The sequence below is a fragment of the Mus caroli genome, unplaced genomic scaffold (assembly GCF_978045245.1).
Source record: "Mus caroli unplaced genomic scaffold, Mus_caroli_1 scaffold_7, whole genome shotgun sequence".
NCBI lineage: Eukaryota > Metazoa > Chordata > Mammalia > Rodentia > Muridae > Mus > Mus caroli.
In genome coordinates this window covers 59833819-59854376 of record NW_028227262.1, presented here as the reverse complement: position 1 = coordinate 59854376, position 20558 = coordinate 59833819, and the positions used below count along the sequence as shown (strand labels likewise).

The following is a 20558-nucleotide window of genomic DNA, read 5'->3' as shown; positions in this document are numbered from 1 at the left end:
ACAGTGTTTCCAAAAAGATGTTTATTATGCTGATAATTGTAAAGTGTAGTCACTCTTACAAGGGATAAGATGCTGCAATGGCACAAGTGTGGGGAGCAACCTGAAAAGTCTTTTCACTGGAATATATTCCTGAAGAGAATCTGGGGATAACCATTAAAACCAATTGTGACAGAGATGATAACCTTCCATGTCATTAACAGGAAACCACCAAATAAACATAAGAGATTCCCATCATGCCCTTGTCAAAAGGAACAAGTGAGATTGATGTGCAGAGAAAGCTGGTATGTAAAGTTTTCCAAGACATATTGTTATACTCAAGCTACAAAGTAAGTTGCAAAATAAATTGCAACTCTGTTTGTGAACATCTATGTCTGTACTGTTGCAGTAGTAAGGCACCAAGCAGAGAAAGTATTTGTAGGAAGCTACCCCAGGTTGGATCTGCAGCCAGCCATGTTTTCCACACTTTCTGCAAACAAGCATTATATCTGTAATTCATTTAAAAGGTGATGAGGAAAATATTGCACACATAAAGTCAGGGGAACCAGCATTGCCACACACCTGTAGTGGAGGGTGAGCTGCATTAGCATGTCCTGCATGTATCACCTCTGCCCCTGGAGATGTACAGAACTCATGACCCAGAAAATGTAAGTCTAAATATGCATTTTTTTTTCTAGAAAACCAGTCCAGATGGCTCTAATGCTGGGAAGACCTAGCACAACACAGTGTACTGACAGGTAACTGGTATGTAAGGCACGGACAAGGGGCAGGGAGCTGCTAGTTACACTAAGATAAACTGGATGTGAAAGGCTGACGGCAGAACCAAGAACTGAAGGACACTGGGAAGCATGTGTGCTTATGGTCCCATTTCTACAATTACTGAAATGTTACCCTGGTCTGGCTGGGTAAGTGAACACTGAGATGAACAACTGTCACTTTTTTTAAGGGCAGGCTGAGTTAGGTAATTTCCTTTTAGTCTTTATGCTTATCTGTATTTTCTGAATTTCTTCTAACTATGAACACATATTATTTAAGAAATAAACAACAGGCAATTTAAGGAGAAGGCAATGTTATTCCATGGCTGGGTAAATTCCAAGCAGATGGCCCAGTAATTCCTATGACACACGTACTCAAGCAGAGTTTAGGGACTGGGAAGGCAGCAAAGAGCACCCAGTGCCATTCAGAGAATACTCTCCATCTCAGGTCCACACAGGCCTGGCTGTGTATACTGCTGCATGCTGACCTCTGGGTACTTCAGGCACTGAGCTCTGAACTCTGGGGACAAAAAAGGGGAGGGTCAAAAAGTGAATTAGGTAAGCCCATGACAGGGAACAGCTTTGTTGGGACAGCAGGCACATGTAGACAGCACAGGGAGCGGTAGGAAGGGGCTTCCAAACAGGCAATACTTGTCAGGCTAGGAAGGGCCCCGAGACACAAGCCCAACCCAAACCAGAGTCTTGCAGCCTAGGCTGAGGAATCTTGGCCTTGTCCTGATTTGCAGTGGAAAGACAATGAAAATCTTGCTGCACAACTGGATGCTGGATCATGGGTGGAGTCCAGGAAAAAAAAGTACAATAGTGGGAAGGAAAGACATGGCTTCAGTTCATATAAGAGACTACCAGGCTGCCATGATGGAGGGAGCATCAAGGTGGGCCAGGAAGCACTAGCTCAGTGATATGCGGAGGACACAGTCCCCAGCACTAGGTCACAGGATACTGAATCCCGATGTCAAGGGTCCCTTTTTGGCCTCCCACTACCATATCAGCATGGTCAAATCCAGCTGATCTTGGCCTGTGAGGGGAGCACTAAAAAGGAAAACATGGGAACGGTCCTGGAGCAACTATTTATTGAAAACTATTTAACAAAATCCTCTCCAACTGGAAGAGGTGACAACTTGCATGTGTGATGAAAAGCCACTCCTGGCTCTCCAACCTATAAGTGTCCATTCAGGAGACTTAATGTGCTGCGGGGACCAACATAAAATACATGTGAGCAGGAAGCACTGCATATTGTGGCTACTGTAGGAATGCACAGAAACTACTCCAAGATACTGATTGAGTCTGGGCTGAAAAGGACCCTAGCAACACTAAAGAGCAAACAACACAAATCAGTAGCAGTAAGCAGCAGTTTAACCACAGGGCTAGCCTCTGACCTGGGTGGCAACTCCCTTTCCTAACAGGGTCTCCCAGCATTTAATTTAACTTCTCTGGCTCAGGTTCCATGCACTGAAGGAGGAAAAAGGGCAAGTCATTGTCATGAAAAAGCCTAACTTGTATGGCCATGGGCTTCAGAACTAAGAATCAACTGTAATATGACTGTTGGATAAAGACTTATACCCCAAACAAATAGAAATCCAAATATCCCGGAAGAGGGTATTTTTGGAAAAAAAAAATCGAAGGAATTAATGTCTATCCCCTGAAGTAAGATGAGGACATTGTAGTTGCATAAGAATTCCACTTTTGAGACTTATGTGAAGTACCCAGGGAGAAAGGCCATGGTTGCTGGAAATTGGCTTTTAAGGTGCTTAGGCAAAGAACAAGGCAGAAGCAACCATGCCACGGGGAGGGGTGCTTGCAGTGCTCCTGTGTGCTCCACTCAGGAACCTTCCCCAGCAACAGTGTTGACTTGAGCCCGGCAGATGCTAAATATTGATTCCCTGAATTCAGGTGGCCAGGACCTCAGGGCAGCAAACTCTAACTGCTATCTGTAACTCCACCCAACTTGTGGTACCACTGCTGTGGATGGCCATGCCAGTTCACTGCCCAGTAGGCTGGTGAGAGTCCCCACTTCCTGGACTTGTTTGAGGATGGGACAAAAAAAGAATGAGAATGAACCACTCACACTATGCTGACCTCTGTATCCCCACTCTGGCTGCATCTCTCTCAAGGTTTCTCTCTGGGAGTCCTTGTCACTTGTTTCATCTCTACAAAAGTGCCCTGCTCTGCATCTCAGTGGCACCTCTGGGTAGGCCTCCTGTACTCAACAGAGGTGTCTAATGGACATGTCTGTGCAGCTGTTCTTGCAGCAATAACAAGCTTACTCACTCTGTGGCCTGATCTCTTCACTCCTAAAGAACCTGTGGCCATTTGTTGGCATGCCCATTTCTGACTCTGGATTAGCTTCTGCTGGACCCTTTCCAAAAGGTGATAGGAGTGTTCCTTTCGGATATACAGGTTTTCCACTCCTTTCTCAACTACAAATATACTCTTGATGAAACTTCTTGAAAACCAGCCAGCCCTTTCCTCCTCACATGCCTACCTCTCCCCTATAAAGCCCAGTGTTAGCTTCTCCAGAGAGGAGGACTGACAAGGCTCCCTGGGTGTGGCTCACAAGTCCTGCTACACAGGCTTTCTTGGGTCTATGCTCTCTGGCCCCACAGAATCCAGCCTGTTTCCCACATTCTCTTCCAAGCTGATGTAGAGAGGCAGCATGGTGTGGTGAAAAGAGCAGACTCCATCTATCAGCTGCATGGCTTCTGGCAGCTTGCTCAGCCTGTTTCCGAGTTCTTTCATTTGTAGAACACATGTAATATAATCTAGCTTGCAGGGCTGAAGCCAGGATCAGCGATAACTTATGAAAGGGGCCTGGCACATGGTACAGGCTCACAAAATCAGAGTGACTATTGTCTTGTAGGATCCACTCCTCTTGCTTAACACTTCTTAATCATGTGCTGGACATTCTGCCTCATAAGCACATGCCTAGAATTAAGCTCATCACAGGCCCCAAAAGCAGTAGCTCACATGACTTTCTTTCCTTCAATGGTACCATTATTTTTTTTTAAAGATTTATTTATTTATATGTAAGTACACTGTAGCTGTCTTCAGACACTCCAGAAGAGGGCGTCAGATCTCATTACGGATGGTTGTGAGCCACCATGTGGTTGCTGGGATTTGAACTCCGGACCTTTGGAAGAGCAGTCGGGTGCTCTTACCCACTGAGCCATCTCACCAGCCCTGGTACCATTATTCTTATAGGCTTTCAAGCTCAAATCTCTCTCCAGCTTTCAGGCCTTACAGACTTTAAAACTATCTAAGGCCACACATTTCAGTGAGGTCCCTCAAAATCACATGCCAATTTCTATTCATCCCCACCTCCGATGGCCTATGTGTGAGGCACCTCTGCTGAGGCTGGGCCTCCACCTTTTAGGCTGCCATGGCATCTTGGTCATTCTCCAAACACTGCTTCCACTAAGCAGCCTTCTTGGCAAAGCTCCCTTCTTCCCCTCCAGAAACCCAAATGCATTTGTTTCCTGTTTATGTGCACATACTTTGCTCTCTTTATTCTGGAAAATATTTACTAAGGCCCTATTATATGCCCAACACTGCATTCCTGGCCCCCACCGATGAATCACCCTTTCTTAATGACACTGATCAGGACTGTGCTCAACAGCTTTTAAAGGAAGGAGAGAAAAAGCCATAGACACTAGCATGGACTAGTCAATGTGGTGTGTGCTGTGTGTGCTATGATCTGTGGGAGGGCCCCAGGCCCCAGGAGAAGGGAGAAAGCAGCAGAAGATATCAGGCACTCCCTGGTGGCCTTTCCTCCTCAATGGCAGTCCCTTTTTTCCCAAAGCTAACATACTGATAGGTGAATCTTTCGTAGGTCAGAGAGTGGATCTTGGTCAACCCATGTACCTGAAGTGACCAGTGTCCCACCCCCTAGCTACATATCTTCCAGTCAGGCTGTCTCCACTGTTCAACCTTGTAACCCTCAGATCTGCTTTGCTGTTTTTATGCAGATAGATCACACATATCTCTTCCACACCTGGCCTCTTTTACTTCCTTCACAGGGTTTGCAATCTTCATCATTGCTGTCTGCAGCAGCACGCTGCTCATTCTTGCTCTTCACTGGATAGATGAATGGATTCCTTGATTCTGGTCTTAGGCTTTCCTGAGCACTGCCCCATGGCTTCTTCTGGAGAATCTTTTGCATCACTAGGTACATCCATACCTGGTCATAACAGACCTGGACCTCAGTTTCCTGAAGTGGCTTTGTCAATGTACTCCCACGGCATTGTCTGAGACTCTCACCTGCTCTCACCTCTCTCATGGTGGCCTTTCTGCTGAGTGTACGATAGTGTCACCCTGTGGGTGAAGGCCATGCCTCCCTGGTGTGTACATGCTCACTAGCAAGTGAAAACATTGTGGATACACTGATTGACACCCCAAGAGACAAGGATGCCTGTGCCTAGTCAGGCAGGCTTTGTGAGTGTGTTAGTAAGATGGCTGATCAGGACTGGAAAAGGAGGGAAAAGGGTTGACCATTCAGGAATAGGCAAGCAGGATGTGTACAGACGTCTGTGCTAGGAAAGAGCCAAAGTCTAGGAAGAATACAAACATTTCTGAGTTTTGTGCTTTCTCCAAATTCAGTCTCGGAAGCTAGTTTACAAGCTTTCTCCTCTGTGCAGCTGGCAAGTTTGGGAAAGTGAGATGAGGTCTTACAGAAGTGGGGAGGGGGTTCTTTGTGGCCCAGAAACTAGAGCATGAGTATCAATCAGTTCTCTCTATTCCAGAAGACTCCACCAGGTGGAGCCACACATTGCTTATGCCTCACAACCTCCCCTCCACACCAGAGGATCCATGGCCTGCCCCAAGCCTCACCACCTCCCCTCCACACCAGAGGATCTGTGGCCTGCCCTAATCCTCACCACCTCCCCTCCACACCAGAGGATCCATGGCCCGCCCCAATCCTCACCACCTCCCCTCCACACCTGAGGCTTCCATGAAGCAACAAACTTGAATCGATGTGGAATGGTTATGTACTTAAAATTAAAAAAGAGGAAAGGGTGAAAATAACATTAAAGAGAACTTATTACTTATGTCAGTATGCATCCTAATGTTTGCTTTACACAAATAATGACTCATGATAAAATAATGGGCAGATAAACACCATACTCAGCATACTTGTTGTTCCATTACCAAGGCTGAACTAGAAGATGTCTACAGGACCTTAAAGCATACTTGTCCCCTCTCTTACTCAGTTCAATGGGTGGCCATGGTTAGTCACAGTCAAATGAGCTTTTACCAGCAAAAGTGGTCAGCTCTGTGGGCTTTTCAGGCATTTCACAGGAGTCACTGTGAGAAGCAAATGCACTGGCTTAAGAGATACAAGTCACCCCAGCTGATTCTGGGCACACTGTGGGGATCCTACCCCAGTTTGTTCATCTCCTAGAACAAACATGACAGCTAAGTGCATGCTCAGCTGGAGTGCAAGCACGATGGCAAGAGATCCTCTGAGCACAACTCTGAGGACAGTGAGGGTGTCACCTACCTGCTGCATGTATCTAACACACAATAAACATTCTCTTGGTGTGTGAGAAATGCCAGTGCAAACTAGCCCCAGCCCCCTGCACAATGCCTTGCTTGTGGGACTCCTGGTAGGCATTCATAAAAAGCCTTATAAAGCCCAGAGAGGAGGTTTCTCCATCTCAGAGAGCAGGAGATGAGGACAGACCATCTTCAGACTGAAACTCACCTCTGCATACCTAGGTTCAAACTCACAGCATACATGTATGTACCCATGAACATGCACCAATCCCAAACTAAAGAACTCACTATGACACCATATAGGATCCCAGGTGGCTACAGGGCAAAACCAGAATCTTGTCTAGGGCAACATTTCCATAGGTACTGCCTACATTAGTCTCCATTCTCTCTTCACAGACAGCACAGATGAGTCTATCTTAAAGATGAAGAAATGGAGACATAGAAATGAGAACTGCAGAACAACAGAGACAACCTAGCCTTTCAGACACTGATACCCATGCTCTGTCAGCTCAGCTGAATGGATGACTGTCTCCTGTGACTAGTGTGCCTACAGTTTTTCCTCAGGTGCATGAGAACATTGGCCCATGTCCTCAGCAGTTTACTGTTATCCTTGGCAAAATTCAACACTCTACACTTATAGCTTTCAACGTGGTACACTGTATAGTTATTTGGAAAGTTTGTAGCCTCTCCTTCCACACTAAAAGGTCATCATGGCAGAATAAACACAGCTGTATAAAAGCACCACAAAGTCTCCTTCTCCTGGACCATGAGCTTGGATGGTGCAGACTTTCCTTCCCTACCTGTCATAATGGCCAGGGGAGGCCCACATGGAAGCCCAGGACTGGCCCCAAAATGGCAGAATTCCAGCCTGAGGACTCCACCATTCCACCTTACTCTTGCCTTGCCCTGCACCCTGACTTGTTCAGAGCTCTAGAATAAGCCCTTCTCCTCCTGGGCACGATCCCACTCTCCATGCCATGAAACCAAATGGGGTTCCACTGTCCACATCTTCCCCACTTACTCTTAGATCAGGCTCTGTTGTCGGTGCCTAAGCTTAAAGAAACAGAAAAGGAAAAGAAAGGGAAGAGAGGAAGAAACAGGAAGGGGATGTTGAGGGAGGGGATGAGGAAGGATGGGGAGAGGAGGAGCATGATGGCTGGAAGGTCTGGGAGCTGCAAATGGCAAGTCTAGGAGTGTTCAGCAAACAGAAGCCAAACTGAAGAAAAGCAGCATCTATAGAGAGATTGTCCGAGGCTGTACTTTCCTCTTCTCAACCATTACCAGAATGGGCTTATCCATGGAAAAGATCACCCTCCCCACCCCCACACCTCCTTTCAGAACTAATACAGGTAAGCCTTACTCCTCGGCCTCCCTGCAACCCCACTACCTCTAGCCTGATCTCCATCTGCTGGGATGTGGGGTATTTTCCTCTCTATTGTTGCCAGCAAAGCACTACCAGAAAGGAGAGCATACTTATGACAGCTCCTGTCGAAGCGTAGAACTATTCACAAGCATGTAAACTTCTCTGTGTGAGGAGTGGGGTACCCCTTTCCCAGCAGTAGGGAGGAAGAGTGAGGTGGAGGAGCCTGCTGGGAATATTGCCTCTCCCATGGCAGAGCAGAAACCGGCCTAACAGAGAAACCCAGGAGGAAGAGGAACGAGATGAAAGGAAACCAGATTTAGAGGGGGAAAGCTGCTACAAGGCCATTTCCTCCCACCCTACAGAAGCATGTGCACAAGCTCGGAGTAGCCAAGCCCAAAGCAGAGATGAGGAGAGCACAGCAGGAAACAGTACTGCACATACAACCAGAAAGAATATCTCCATGCCTGAGAACATATGGGCGACTGTGATAATTAGAGCCATAGCTGGTGGATTTTTTTTTTCAACTCCTTTTTGTAATCCCAAATCACAATTCTTAACATGGCATGCTACAGTCAAACCTGCACACGTGCTGCTTTGTGAAAGCTGGCTCCTTAAAGGCCGTTTGGCACTGCTCAGGCACGTGCTTAGGACTGCAGGGTATCACTGTCAGGGCTCTATCCTCAATGCTGGCTTTCCTCTACATGCCTGGCAGAAGTGGGCAAGCAGGTGGCTGTGAAGCAGGGAGCCACCGCCCCTTGTCCTCATTACCTGGAAATCCAGAATCCACACTTCTGCCAGACTCTACTGTGGCATGCTGCAGGAGAAAACCCCCATGGAAAGCAGGCCCCTCAAGCAAACTGTCACTTTCAAAGCTCCAAACCATGACAAATGACAGGAGAAGACTTGCTTGCAATAGCTGGTGGCTCAGATTGCTTGGCATGAGAAAGAATACTTTTCTTAGGCATGAGGAAGAATACTTTTTAAAAAATTTTCCAACCATCTTTTCCCATGTTATAAGCTATTTCTTTGGAAAATCTGTCATAATCAACAAATTAAACCTCCCAAAGTAAGCACATTACCAAATAAATTTTCAATCATAAATTGCTAGCATTTAACAAGGTAAAAATGCCTGTGACTCTGGCATTCCTGGCTCATCCTCAGCAAGCATGCAGCAGCAGAGCACTTTGATCTTCCAAGTCCCAGGAGAAAATCGATGATACAACTTTAATGCATTTGTACAGCAAGGCTTCATGTTATTATTATTTTTATCCAATGTAGCTTAACTCAGGTAAGAAAGGGACACTAGGTCTCAGCACCGCCCTGTGGTGAATGTGAATTACTTTTCTAAAACTGGATTGTAGTAGAGCCAGCCACATTCACAGAAAATGGCCAATTAAAAAGCAATTATCCCCTTGATTGCAACTTGTTGAAAGGCTGGGATCGTGGTGCTCCTGTGGAGGCAAGAAGATGGGCATGTCCACAGGGTGACTGGTGTTGGAGTAAGCCAGCATGAGACCTGCTGTTCTCCCATCATGGTGGTCGGCTCTGGTCAGGTACCTTGGGACCTATCCAGAAGGAACCAGGCCTGAGTTTTACCTTTTCCTGGATGCGCCCCTGTTGCTCCTTGTAGAAGGTGTCACGGCGGCTGAGCTCGGCCTCTCTGTTCTCCAGTTCCCTGGCCTAGTTGGAGGAGAACAAAGCCTGAGTTAGCTGGCAGCAGTGGTGCTGAATGAGTGTCACAGGGAGAAGGCAGCTGACATTTCTGCTCACAGTCATGCTCAATGAGAAGGACAATGGTAATGTACACAGAGCCTACGCTGTGGATGGTCATGCATATGTGTTATTCTCAATTTTCACAACAGCCTTTCAAAGTGGGTAATTAACACAACCATTTTGCAGATGATAATCACTAATGTTTCTTGAATGCTTACTGTCTGCCAAGTCCTGTTCTACATGCTTTTTGGACATTTCTAGGTTCCTTCCAAAGCCTAAGAGGAAAGCAGGGTGTACTAAGCTAGTCAGGGTCAAGAGTCACAATGGATCCCCATGACAGGAGATACAACAGAGGGAGCAAGTAACTATTCAACAGCTCACAGCCAAAGCATGAACTTCAAAGGACTCATTCAAACACATCCCTTAGGTGGGTAGAAATATATACCCTCCTCTTTAAGACTCTACCTCTCTTCCTGTACATGGGGACTCCTGCCATGATAGCTCAGCATATAGGACACAGAGCTCACAAAGCAGAGATGAACTTGGACCTGGCTAAAGCACCAAGCTGCCTCCAACCTCACAGATGGGAAAGAGCAGAGTTTGGCACTGTTTTTGGAATCCTGCTATTTGGTAGCACACCATGCCACTGTCCTACATGCTGAGCTATCATGGCAGGAGTCCCCATGTACAGCAAGAGAGGTAGAGTCTTAAAGAGGAGGGTATATATTTCTACCTACCTAAGGGATGTGTATGAATGAGTCCTTTGAGGCCAGCTTAAGAGAGCCTCCCTCCTTCAGTCATAACTTTGAGAGCCCAGGTGAACAGCTTGGAGTTAGCAGCCTAGGGGTGCAGCCCAGTCCTCTCCTTAAGTAGCCAAATGACTCTGAACTACTTCCTTGCTTGCACAGACCATCTCTCTAGAGCAATGGCTAAAACTAGAATAGAAGTGTTCTCTGCTTCCCATGCCTACAAGACTGTCTGAAAGCTGAGGGTACCCCTTAGAAATGAGCAGGGTCAGAACAAGGCCTCTACACAGGTCCACAGCATTGGGGCAGCTGGGAGCTTAGGGTAGCTGGGAGTATGGACTGGAATACCCACATCTTTACTGGGCTTTCCAGTACTATGTATCAAGTTCCATTGCCTCTGTCCTCAGTATACAGATGCAGTCATCATGGGCCTGAGAGGTTAGCACAGTCTGGGGTACGTGGACAAGGAACATCACTCCTAATTGTCATCTACCCATATGAGGACTGTGTGAGCAAGCACTGCACTAGGCTCCTGGTGGCACTTACCCTCATCACCCCCAAGAGCACAAGCTTATCAATGACTGAGGCCTACTGTGAACATGAGTCCACATAATTTCCAAGTCCTGAGCTTTTTATTTTAAGCTACGCTATGGTATCTGCAGAGGAGTCTTAATCCCTCAAAAGTACAAGAGAAGAAAAGGGGTAAAGATTCTGAAAGCCCCCTCCTTGGCAGTGATGTACCTGTTGGCTTAGAACCTTCTAGAATAGTGCAATAAGAGCTGCCTGCATACCAGTGTGAGCATGCACATACTAAAAGGGCTGGAGAAAAGGGCCAAAGTTTAGGTAATGCCAGGCCAGGGGCTGGACAGAAAGATAGGCAGTGGCCTCTCTAGTCCTGGGTAAGCTGCCTTCCCCTTACCTGTAAAGTGGAGCAAAGAAACAACTTGGCTCCCCAGAGGCTGAAGAATCTAGAAATTCCAAGAAGGTCCCAGAATGCCCATGCTTCAGCAAAGCTAAACACAGACAAGGGACTGTATGCTGGGATTTCTCATAAGATCTTTCAAGAAGGCTCCTGGAATGCCTCTGGAATGCCAATACTCCAGCAAAGCTAAACATAGACAGTGGACTGAATGCCAGGGATTTCTCACAGGATCTTTCAAAGCACGATGATGAGCTGATGAGGCTGTGTCCCAGGCACCCAGGCATGACTAATATGTGTGTGGCCTCTCAGTAGCCCAGCACCAACTGTGAATGATCTCTGGTGCAATCAGAGAAGCAGCACATCTGATACAATTAAGCAGCCAGTATTGGAATATCTTGCAGGGCGCGGACCTGCCTTTTCTGACCGGTAGCTCCAGCCAAGCAGAAATATGACATCTGAAGGCAAAACTATCATGAGACTCTTCATTTGCTGTTCCCTGGGGGATACTGGGGCAGGAAGGACAAGGAGGCTCATCCAGGCATGTACCCAGTCTCCAAATGACATATTGTTATCTATTCATACTGAACACTCAGACAGCAGCCACTAGGACACACATCAACAAACATCTGCAGAAGTAAAGCTCTGGGCAAAGATGCCTTATCATAGACTTAACTGCCTAGGCTAGAGCCTGGAACTTACTAATGTCTTCATGCAAAAGACTATAGTAAGGGCACTATGTCCTTTCATTACCACCTGTAAGGCTGGTAAGGAAATCTCCATGAGCAATAATAGCCAGGAGGTAACTCAGACAAAGCTTACACTAAGAAGGCTTCCTAGAAACAGATATTTCTCCAGGTAATATTTAAGTGGCCATCATGGTCTCAGCAACTCATTGGCTGTTCCCAAGTGTCTATTATGAATGAGGCATTCCTGAAAAGGGGCCTCAGCTGTATCAGATGTGTTCATGGAACTCAGTCCTGATAGGGAAGCAAATATGTGCACTGATAGTTTTGGAGTCTGATGTACTGGAGAGATTATGACCTGATAACTGACCCAATAGCAGCAAGCAGATTGCCATTTTGTCTAAAGAAATTCCCACTAAGTATTTGAGGAAAATAAATACTAAGTCAAACCAAGTTTATTGCTTCCAATACACAGGACAAATGATGACCTGTGATATGATGATATCACCATGATGACAATGTGCACAGTGTAAGGCAGGCTTTGAGCAGGAGTGGAAGGGATCTTGAGTGGATAAGTAGAGGACCTCCTTCTATCAGACAACACTGAGTATGCACTTTGATGCACCACTGTAGCTCCACACACAGCAGGGGCAGAGAGAACACATGCCTGAAAAGACATAGTCAGGTCCAAAACCAAGATTAAAGAGCCAACACAGAGGGGATACTCAAAGCAGTAGGCAGAGCAGGAGCCACAGGCCTGCTGGGCTGGGCAGCCAGGACCAACCTTACAATCTTGAAGGATAAAAATAAACCCTGCTCTTCAGAGGAAGAGCAGAAACCAATCTGGACATCTGGAGCTGAGCATGAACCCTGAAGCAAAAAGGAGGCATTACAAATGTCCACAGACCCCCCTCCCTAGCACATGGTTTTCTGTTTGCTTCATCCCAGACAGGTGAGAGGCCCCAGAACCAATGCAGGACAAGAACATCACCCACTTTCTGAGGCCTCTGCAGTGTATCATCACAGCTGTGCAGACAGAAAGAGGAGCTGGGCCTGACCTAGTAGGTATAAGCAGTTAGAAAAATGCCATCAGGGTACAAAGGCCATGCTGGAGGTGAGAGGGAAAGAAAGCAGCCAGACAGGTCTCACACTGAGAATCTAGACTCATTTGGGTGAGGAAATATACTAGCAAAAGTGGTAACTGAGACACAGATTCAACCCAGATCAAACTAATGTCATGGGACAATGTCACAAGGACAAAAAGCTTTTTACTCTGAAAGCTTTAAATATAGGAAAAAATGATGTAATATAAAGTTAGATAGCATCACCAAGCTTCAACAACCAAGAACTAAGACACCACATGCTCAAACACACAGACATGCACAAATACCTGTCCCAAGCATGCCAACAAGTCATGTCATCTGTGTAGGCTTCAAGGTGCTATTCTAAAAGACAAGGACTTTTATGCTCCTAAACAGAACAAAAGTATCACCTTAAAAATAAAATAGGCTCATCAAATATGCAGGGTATTAAAATCTCCCACTGATAAGATATTTTAATCACTGTTTAAGTTGTCCCAAAGACAAATGAATGACTTCTAATTTTATTATTATTATTATTAGGTATTTTCTTCATTTAACATTTCCAATGCTATCCCAAAAGTCCCCCCCCAACTTCCCTACCACCCACTCCCACTTCTTGGCCCTGGTGTTCCCCTGTACTGAGACATATAAAGTTTGTAAGACCAATAGGCCACCCTTTCCACTGGTGGCTGACTAGGCCATCTTCTGATACATATGCAGCTAGAGACACAAGCTCCAGGGGGTATTGGGTAGTTCATATTGTTGTTCCACCTATAGGGTTGCAGATCCCTTTAGCTCCTTGGGTACTTTCTCTAGCTCCTCCATTGGGGGCCCTGTGATTCATCCAATAGCTGACTGTGAGCATCCACTTCTGTGTTTGCTAGGCCCCGGCATAGTCTCACAAGAGACAGCTACATCAGGACTTCTAATTTATAAAAAAGAAATTATGAGCATGAAATAGGCAAACCCCAGAGGACATAAATATTCAGTTCTTCAAAAATAAAAACTTCAGTGTGATACAATAAGTCATAAGCATTGGGCAGTAAAGGGAAATAAGGGAAGTGGGCATGGTACTGAGTGCAGCAGGTGGGGGGTGGGGGTGGGGAACAGAAATGAAGGAGAAACTTGGAACTGGCCGGCACAGGCAAATGGCTACCAGGACAGCAAAAGGATGGCAGAGGCAGAGTCAGAGGGCAGGGGTCCCTTAATAGTAGAATGCAGTCAAGAAGGCAGCATCGAGCACGCTGAGAGTAAAGATAGGGAGAGGAGACAGGGAGCAAGATATAGAAGTAAGGAGACAGGGTTTGGAGAAAGGTAGGCAGACAACAGTAAAGAGAAAACACTGAAAAGCCTACAGAAAAAAAAAAAATGAGCTGTTACAGAAATATGTGGTAAGCCTCCAAGAGGCAGAAACTCTCCTCCAGTTCCAATTCAGGCCTTGTATGGTTTCCTTCCCTAAGAGTGGGTTGAACTTGGAGACAGTGCTAATCAGCAGGGTATGTCAAACAGTGTGATGTCACTTCTGATCTCTGTTTGGCTCTGCTGCTCTCCTGTCCCTCTTGCTTACTCTTAGCCCATAAATTTCCATGTTCTGAGCTGCCCTAGGGAGATTCTCATGTGATAATGAACTGAGGGCTATGAGGAAGGGAGCACAGCCAGCAGCCAGGGAGAAGTTGAGGCCTGCAGACCCTCATCCTTCCAGCAGCCAGAAGGAAATATGCAAAGGTCCTTCCTCCAGGGAGGCCTTCAGCTACAATGGCTGCCCAGGAAAACACCTGGCCAGCCGCACTGAGAAGTCTAGAGGCTGAAAAGCACCCACAGAGTCAGATCTCAGATTTAACAGTGCCAACACCACCGTGCACTGATAAAAGCCCCTTAATTTTTAAAATTGATATTTAGCAATAATTATAAATTTTAAATTGATTCATCTCATCCTTAAGGAAAAAAGATGATCACTTTGGATAAAAGAAAAACCAAGTAGATGTTACCTCCAAGAGATCTAGACATCCATACAAACAGTCATACAGAACACCATCAAACCCTTCACTGGAAAGAAAGAAATACTGTAGTGTGTGCTACTTTATACATAAAAGGACTAGTATTATATTAAAAATCTAAAATGTATGTGTGTGTGTGAGAGAGAGAGAGAAACACTAACACCACTAAGAGATAAAATACTAAAAACAAATCCCCAACAGTTCAGATACCAGAATCAATACACTATGCTGACATGTGAGGGATCTAGCAGAGAAGAGAAGATGTGAATGAAAAGTCAGAATTTTACAATGATGGAAATGGCCTCCAATAATACAAATCTGCTGCTGATAATCTTACTGAGGATTCCTTACATGTGGCTACCTTGCTTCCTTTGAGATTTGACTTTAGCTTCTTCCAACACGATTACCAAGGGACTAGGTCTGCGTCTGGGATCTCACAGTCTACATTGACACAGTCTAATGTTTCAGGAACCTGTGGCAGGGATTTCAAAGCCTTTGCTTTTCTTTCTATACTTGACACCAGTTTTTTGCCTAAATAATCACCTTTGCAGGCTGTTGAATAATGGCTATTTTTCAACAATTATTTATGGTTGGTTTTAGACAAACTCTGGGTGGGGGGGTGTGCAGGGGAAGTCTGTAATGAGACTGAGTCGGGTCAAATGAAGATGATCTTTTAAGTGGGGTCTTTCAGAGAAACAGGAGGCATATAACAACACTGATAAGAGTGCCAGTGATAGGAGGCTGACACACTACCTGTGAGCTGCTGTTTTTGAGACTATCAAGGAGCTTTGAAGAGGGAGAGATGGAATAGAGCCAGTTAAAATGACCAAAGCTTTGCTGTTCTGATTAAAAGTCTCCCATTTTCTTATACAAATGTCCTTGCATTGGATTAATGTTCAGAACTGTGACAAAGTATCAGGTTTACTTGCACTCAGGAGGCAAGAGATCACATCCAAAGACCCTTCTAGGTCTATGTGATCTGGCTGGAATACACATACTCCTTTAATTCCAGGAGACAGAGGCAAGCAGGACTTTGAGTTCAAGGCCAGCCTGATATATAGAGAGCAAATGATCCAAGCATAGTGGTATATGCCTTTAATCCTAGCACTCAGAAGAGAGAGATGTTCAGATCTCTGAGTTCTAGTAAGTTCTATCCAGTCAGTTTGTGGAACTCAGATACAGTTTTTACCAGGAGAGTTTTACAGAGACAGGTTGAAGAGAGAAGCTAGAAGACAGAACGAGCCAGAGAATGAGAATGAGTCAGAAGATTAGAACAGATTGCTAGAGAGTTAGTTTGAGGCCAAGTGGAGTAACTCAGTTAGAAGTGAGAGAAGCCAATTTGCATCAGTCAGCTTGGAGAGGAATTTGAGCCAGAACAGCTGAGTTGACCAGCCAGTCAGAGCTAAGAGAAAACTACAAAAGGTGAGCTTTATTCAGTATTAAGTCTCAGAGACTGAACACATTCTAGGCCTAGATTAGATTGTACAAAGACTAGAAGCTTCCAGGACTAGGCCTAGGTAGCAGATGGAGGCTACAATCCACGAAGACAACATTTACTACAAGTGAATTAAAGTTACTTTCACAAGGATCCATAAAGAAGATCCAAACCAAAATAAAACTGGAAATGAAAAAATTAGGTTGTCAAACAAAAACTTCAAAGGGAAGCCTCACCAAGAGATTACAAGGCATGGAAGAGAGAAAGCCAGGCCGTGTAGACAAAGAAGCAGAAATGGATAGGTCAAAGAAAAAGTTAAATATAAAAATATCTAGGCACAAAACATTTAGGAAATCTGGGGCACTATGAAAAGACTAAACCTATGAATAAAAGAGAAAAATCTTAGGTCAAAGGCACAAAAATATTTTTAAACCAAATTATAGAAGGAAAATTCACCAATCTTAAGAAAGAGGTGCCTATCAAGGCACACGAACTGTACAGGACACCACATAAGCAGGACCAGAAAAGAAATTTCCCATAACACATAATAATCAAAACACTAAATGTACTGAATAAGAAAAAGATATTAAAAGCTGTATGGGAAACAGACAAAGTCACATATAAAGGCAGACCCATCAGAATAACAATTTCTCCATGGAGACTCTGAATCTAGCAGGATCTAAATGGATGCACTACAGACTCTGACAGACCACAGATACTATCAATCACAAGCAGCAGGGAAGGAAAACATTCCACGATAAAACCAAATGTGAGCAATTTGTATCTTTCAATCCAGTTGTTCTGAAACTATAGTGAAAACTTACATCTGAGGAGGTTAATCATACCCAAAAGGACATAATAAAGAAATAACCCCATAATAGTACGTCAAAAGAAAGGGGAAAAACATCCAAACTACCATAACAAAATAATAGAAATCAAGAAACACTGCTCACTAACAAGTCTCAACAGTAATGGTCTCATCTCCTGAGTAAAAAGACACAAACTAACAGACTATGAGAAAACAGGATTCATCTTTCTGCTGCATCCAGGAAACACACCTCATCATCAAGGATAGATACCACTCCAGAGTAAAAAATGGAAAAGGTATTCCAAGCAAACAGACTCAAGAAACAAGCAGCATAGTAGCTATTTTCATATGTGAAAAAACAGAATTCAAACCAAAATAAAACAGAAAAGATAGGGTAGGACAATATATACTCAATAAAGGAAAAATCCATCAAGAGGATAAAACATCTATGCACCAAACACCAACATTTATTAACTGAAATTTCATTTGTATACAAATGCTTTATTTAACATTTGCAGGTTAAATAAACATTAAATAAACATCGGCTAAGTTGTGGATATTTGGGACCCAGCAGCAAGGTCAGCACAACCTCTGAGCTTCTCTTTCTGACTCCAATAGGGTGAGTTCACCACCCTCTCGAACAGGGCCTTTGACGTTTTGGATGATAGAGAATGGCTGGTGTCATCTATAAACTCCACATGCACCTGTGTGCAATGTCCCTGAGAACTGGTTCTCCTCAGCACTTTGTTTACCCTAGCCAGCTTGAGGGGCTGCATGCAACTTGTGTCCATGATGGTGGCAATCTGGCGAAGAGCTGAAATTTCATTTGTTATGGGACAGAAAAACTTCTGTATTACAAAGGACACCATCACTCAGCCAAAGTGGCAACCAACAAAATAAAAAATATTTTTTAAAACAATTACATATCTGATAGAAGGTTAGTATCTAGAATATATAAAGAACTAAAAAAAAAAAAAAAAAAAAAAAACTGAGCATTAAAACAATGACCAAAAATAATCAATTTAAAACTGGGGTATAAAACTAAGCAGAGTTTCCAAAAGACGAAATGCCAATGGCTTTCACTGAACACTTATATAAGTGTTCAATAGCTTTAGTCATAAGAAAAATGCAAGTTAAAACTTCTTTGAGATTTTATCTTTCCCTACGCTGATAATAATCACAGATAAGATAAGATAAGATAAATAATCACACATGCTGGTGAGGATGCAGAGAAAGGAAATACATAGTCGTTGGAGATGGGAGCAAACTGGAACAACACTATGGAAATCAGTGTATGGTTCCTCAGAAGCTAGGAATTCATCTTCCTCAAGATCCAGCTATCACTCTTGGGCATATACCCAAAAGACTATGTTCTATGACAAAGATTTTTGCTCATCCATGCTCATTGCTGTGCTATTCATAATAACAAGGAAGTAGAAACAACTTAGATGTCCATCAACTGATGAGTCGATAATGAAAATGTGGTACATTTATACAACAAAATATTTCTTAGCTGATAAGGAAAATGTAATTATGAAATTCTAAGTTAATGGAGACAGAAAAAGAATCATCCCAAGTGAAGTAACCCAGACTCTAAAAGACAAATACAGTATGTTTTTTCCTATATGTGTATGTTAGCTCTGAAAATGTGTTATAATCTGATTAATCATGCAGGTGAGATACTTAGAAAGGGACCAGGGCAGAAGAGATCTCCCAAGGAAGAGACAACAGAATATATTGTTATGGAGATTCAAAGTGGAAGCTACAATAGGATTAAATTGGAAAGGGGATGGAAGAGAAGGGTAAAGGAGGAACTATGGGGAGAGATAACTAACATTATAGGTTATTTGAAAAACCATATGGAAGTGTACTGTAGAAGCTTCCTAATATAAAAGGAATCTAAATGAAGTTATCAAATAATAAGGGAGACAATGCCCCAATGAGACATCTGTCACCAAACGGTAGGAATGGGCTACATCTTGTTGAGTTGTTGGACAAAGGGGCCTCACGGAAAACTAGATATCATAGGGTTTGTGAAGACTATGGATTACCCTCCACAACCTGATGACAAGACCCTATTGCTGACTACAACACTTCCTTATGTCAGTGGATACAGAGAAGTAGACTGGTGCCTAACTAGAAGCGTTATTCCTACTGACTAGGATTTATGGCACTGAAAGGTATTCTGAATGCTACTAGAGAAGAAAGGAAATTATCCATAGCAACCAGGTAGAAATACTAAGGCCCACAACAACGACCTGTTTGCAAAAACATATTGGTCTAATAGTGGCACAAATGCTATAAGAGTAAACAATCATATCTTGATTGGATTTAAGGCCTACTACATGAGATGAAACCCATACCTGACAATACTAAAATGGCCAAGAATATGAAACAAGATAGGTCTTGGGTCTAGGGGAAAACCTAATACTATTATTCTGCATGAGGAGCAAAGCAATAAAAGGACTCCTGATTACATACTGCTATACCACATAGATCAGTGACTTGTTCAACTCACATCACAGAAACTTCCTCTTGCAACAGATGGAAATGAACACAAAGATCCACCCCACACCCGCTCACAGATCAGCTATCTATGTGGAAGAGGAGAAGAAATATGAGAGCCTGATGACTCCAAGGAAACGTATCTTACAAGTACAACAGGACCAGTGTACATATGAACCTAAGAGACTAGAATAGCACACATAAGACCTATATGGGTTCAAGCCAGATGGGGGTCTCATCACTGAGAGGGAGAGGTGGATATGGGATCCAATCCCTAACTAGAAGCTATCTGCAACCGATTGCTACTTGAAAATGAAAATCAGTTTTTCTCAATGGAGTCCAGGGCACTGCCTCATGCCTAGGAGTACTTGGCCAACAAAAAATGGACTCAGTGGTAGATATTTCTGTGGATTTTTTGTTTCATTTGCTTTGTTTTGACTTGTTTTGTTTTGTTCTAGTGGTCTTCTGCTTTGTTTATGTTTTTTTTTGGGGGGGGTATTAGTTTTATTGTTTCTTAAGGACTTTTGTTTGTGTTTGTGTTTTTTTTTTTTTTTTTTTTTTTTTTTTTTTTTTTTTTACAGGGTTTCTCTGTAGCCCTGGCTGTCCTGGAACTCACTTTGTCGACCAGGCTGGCCTCGAACTCAGAAATCCGCCTGCCTCTGCCTCCCAAGTGCTGGGATTAAAGGCATGCGCCACCACGCCCAGCTTGTGTTCTTTTTGAAAGAGAGAAAGACATAGAGTTGGTGGGTAGGGAGGTGAATAGGAATTTGGGACAGAGAAGACACAGTTAATATATTATTATATGAAAGAATCTTCAATAAAAAAGGGGGGACTAAAAAATCTAAAAGAAATGGATGAATTTCTAGATATATATGGTGTACTGGCTAGTTTTGTGTCAACTTAACACAGCTGGATTTATCACAGACAAAGGAGCTTCAGTTGAGAAAATGCCTCCATGAGATCCAGCTAATAGGCATTTTCTCAATTAGTGATCAAGAGGAAAAGGCCCCTTGTGGGTGGGACCATCTCTGGACTGGTAGT

The 20558-nt window shown here is 44.0% G+C and overlaps 1 protein-coding gene and 1 pseudogene across 1 annotated transcript in view; both read right to left on the bottom strand.

Moving 5' to 3' along the window:
• The window catches only part of Chchd6 (coiled-coil-helix-coiled-coil-helix domain containing 6), a 206493-nt gene that overhangs the window by 76839 nt on the left and 109096 nt on the right, over nt 1-20558 (bottom strand). The window contains exon 5 of the mRNA XM_021164904.2: nt 9223-9306. Coding sequence (XP_021020563.2) covers nt 9223-9306 — 84 coding nt within the window. The remainder of the gene's footprint in view (nt 1-9222; nt 9307-20558) is intronic.
• On the bottom strand, nt 17592-17803 carry LOC110296443 (small ribosomal subunit protein eS28 pseudogene; annotated as a pseudogene).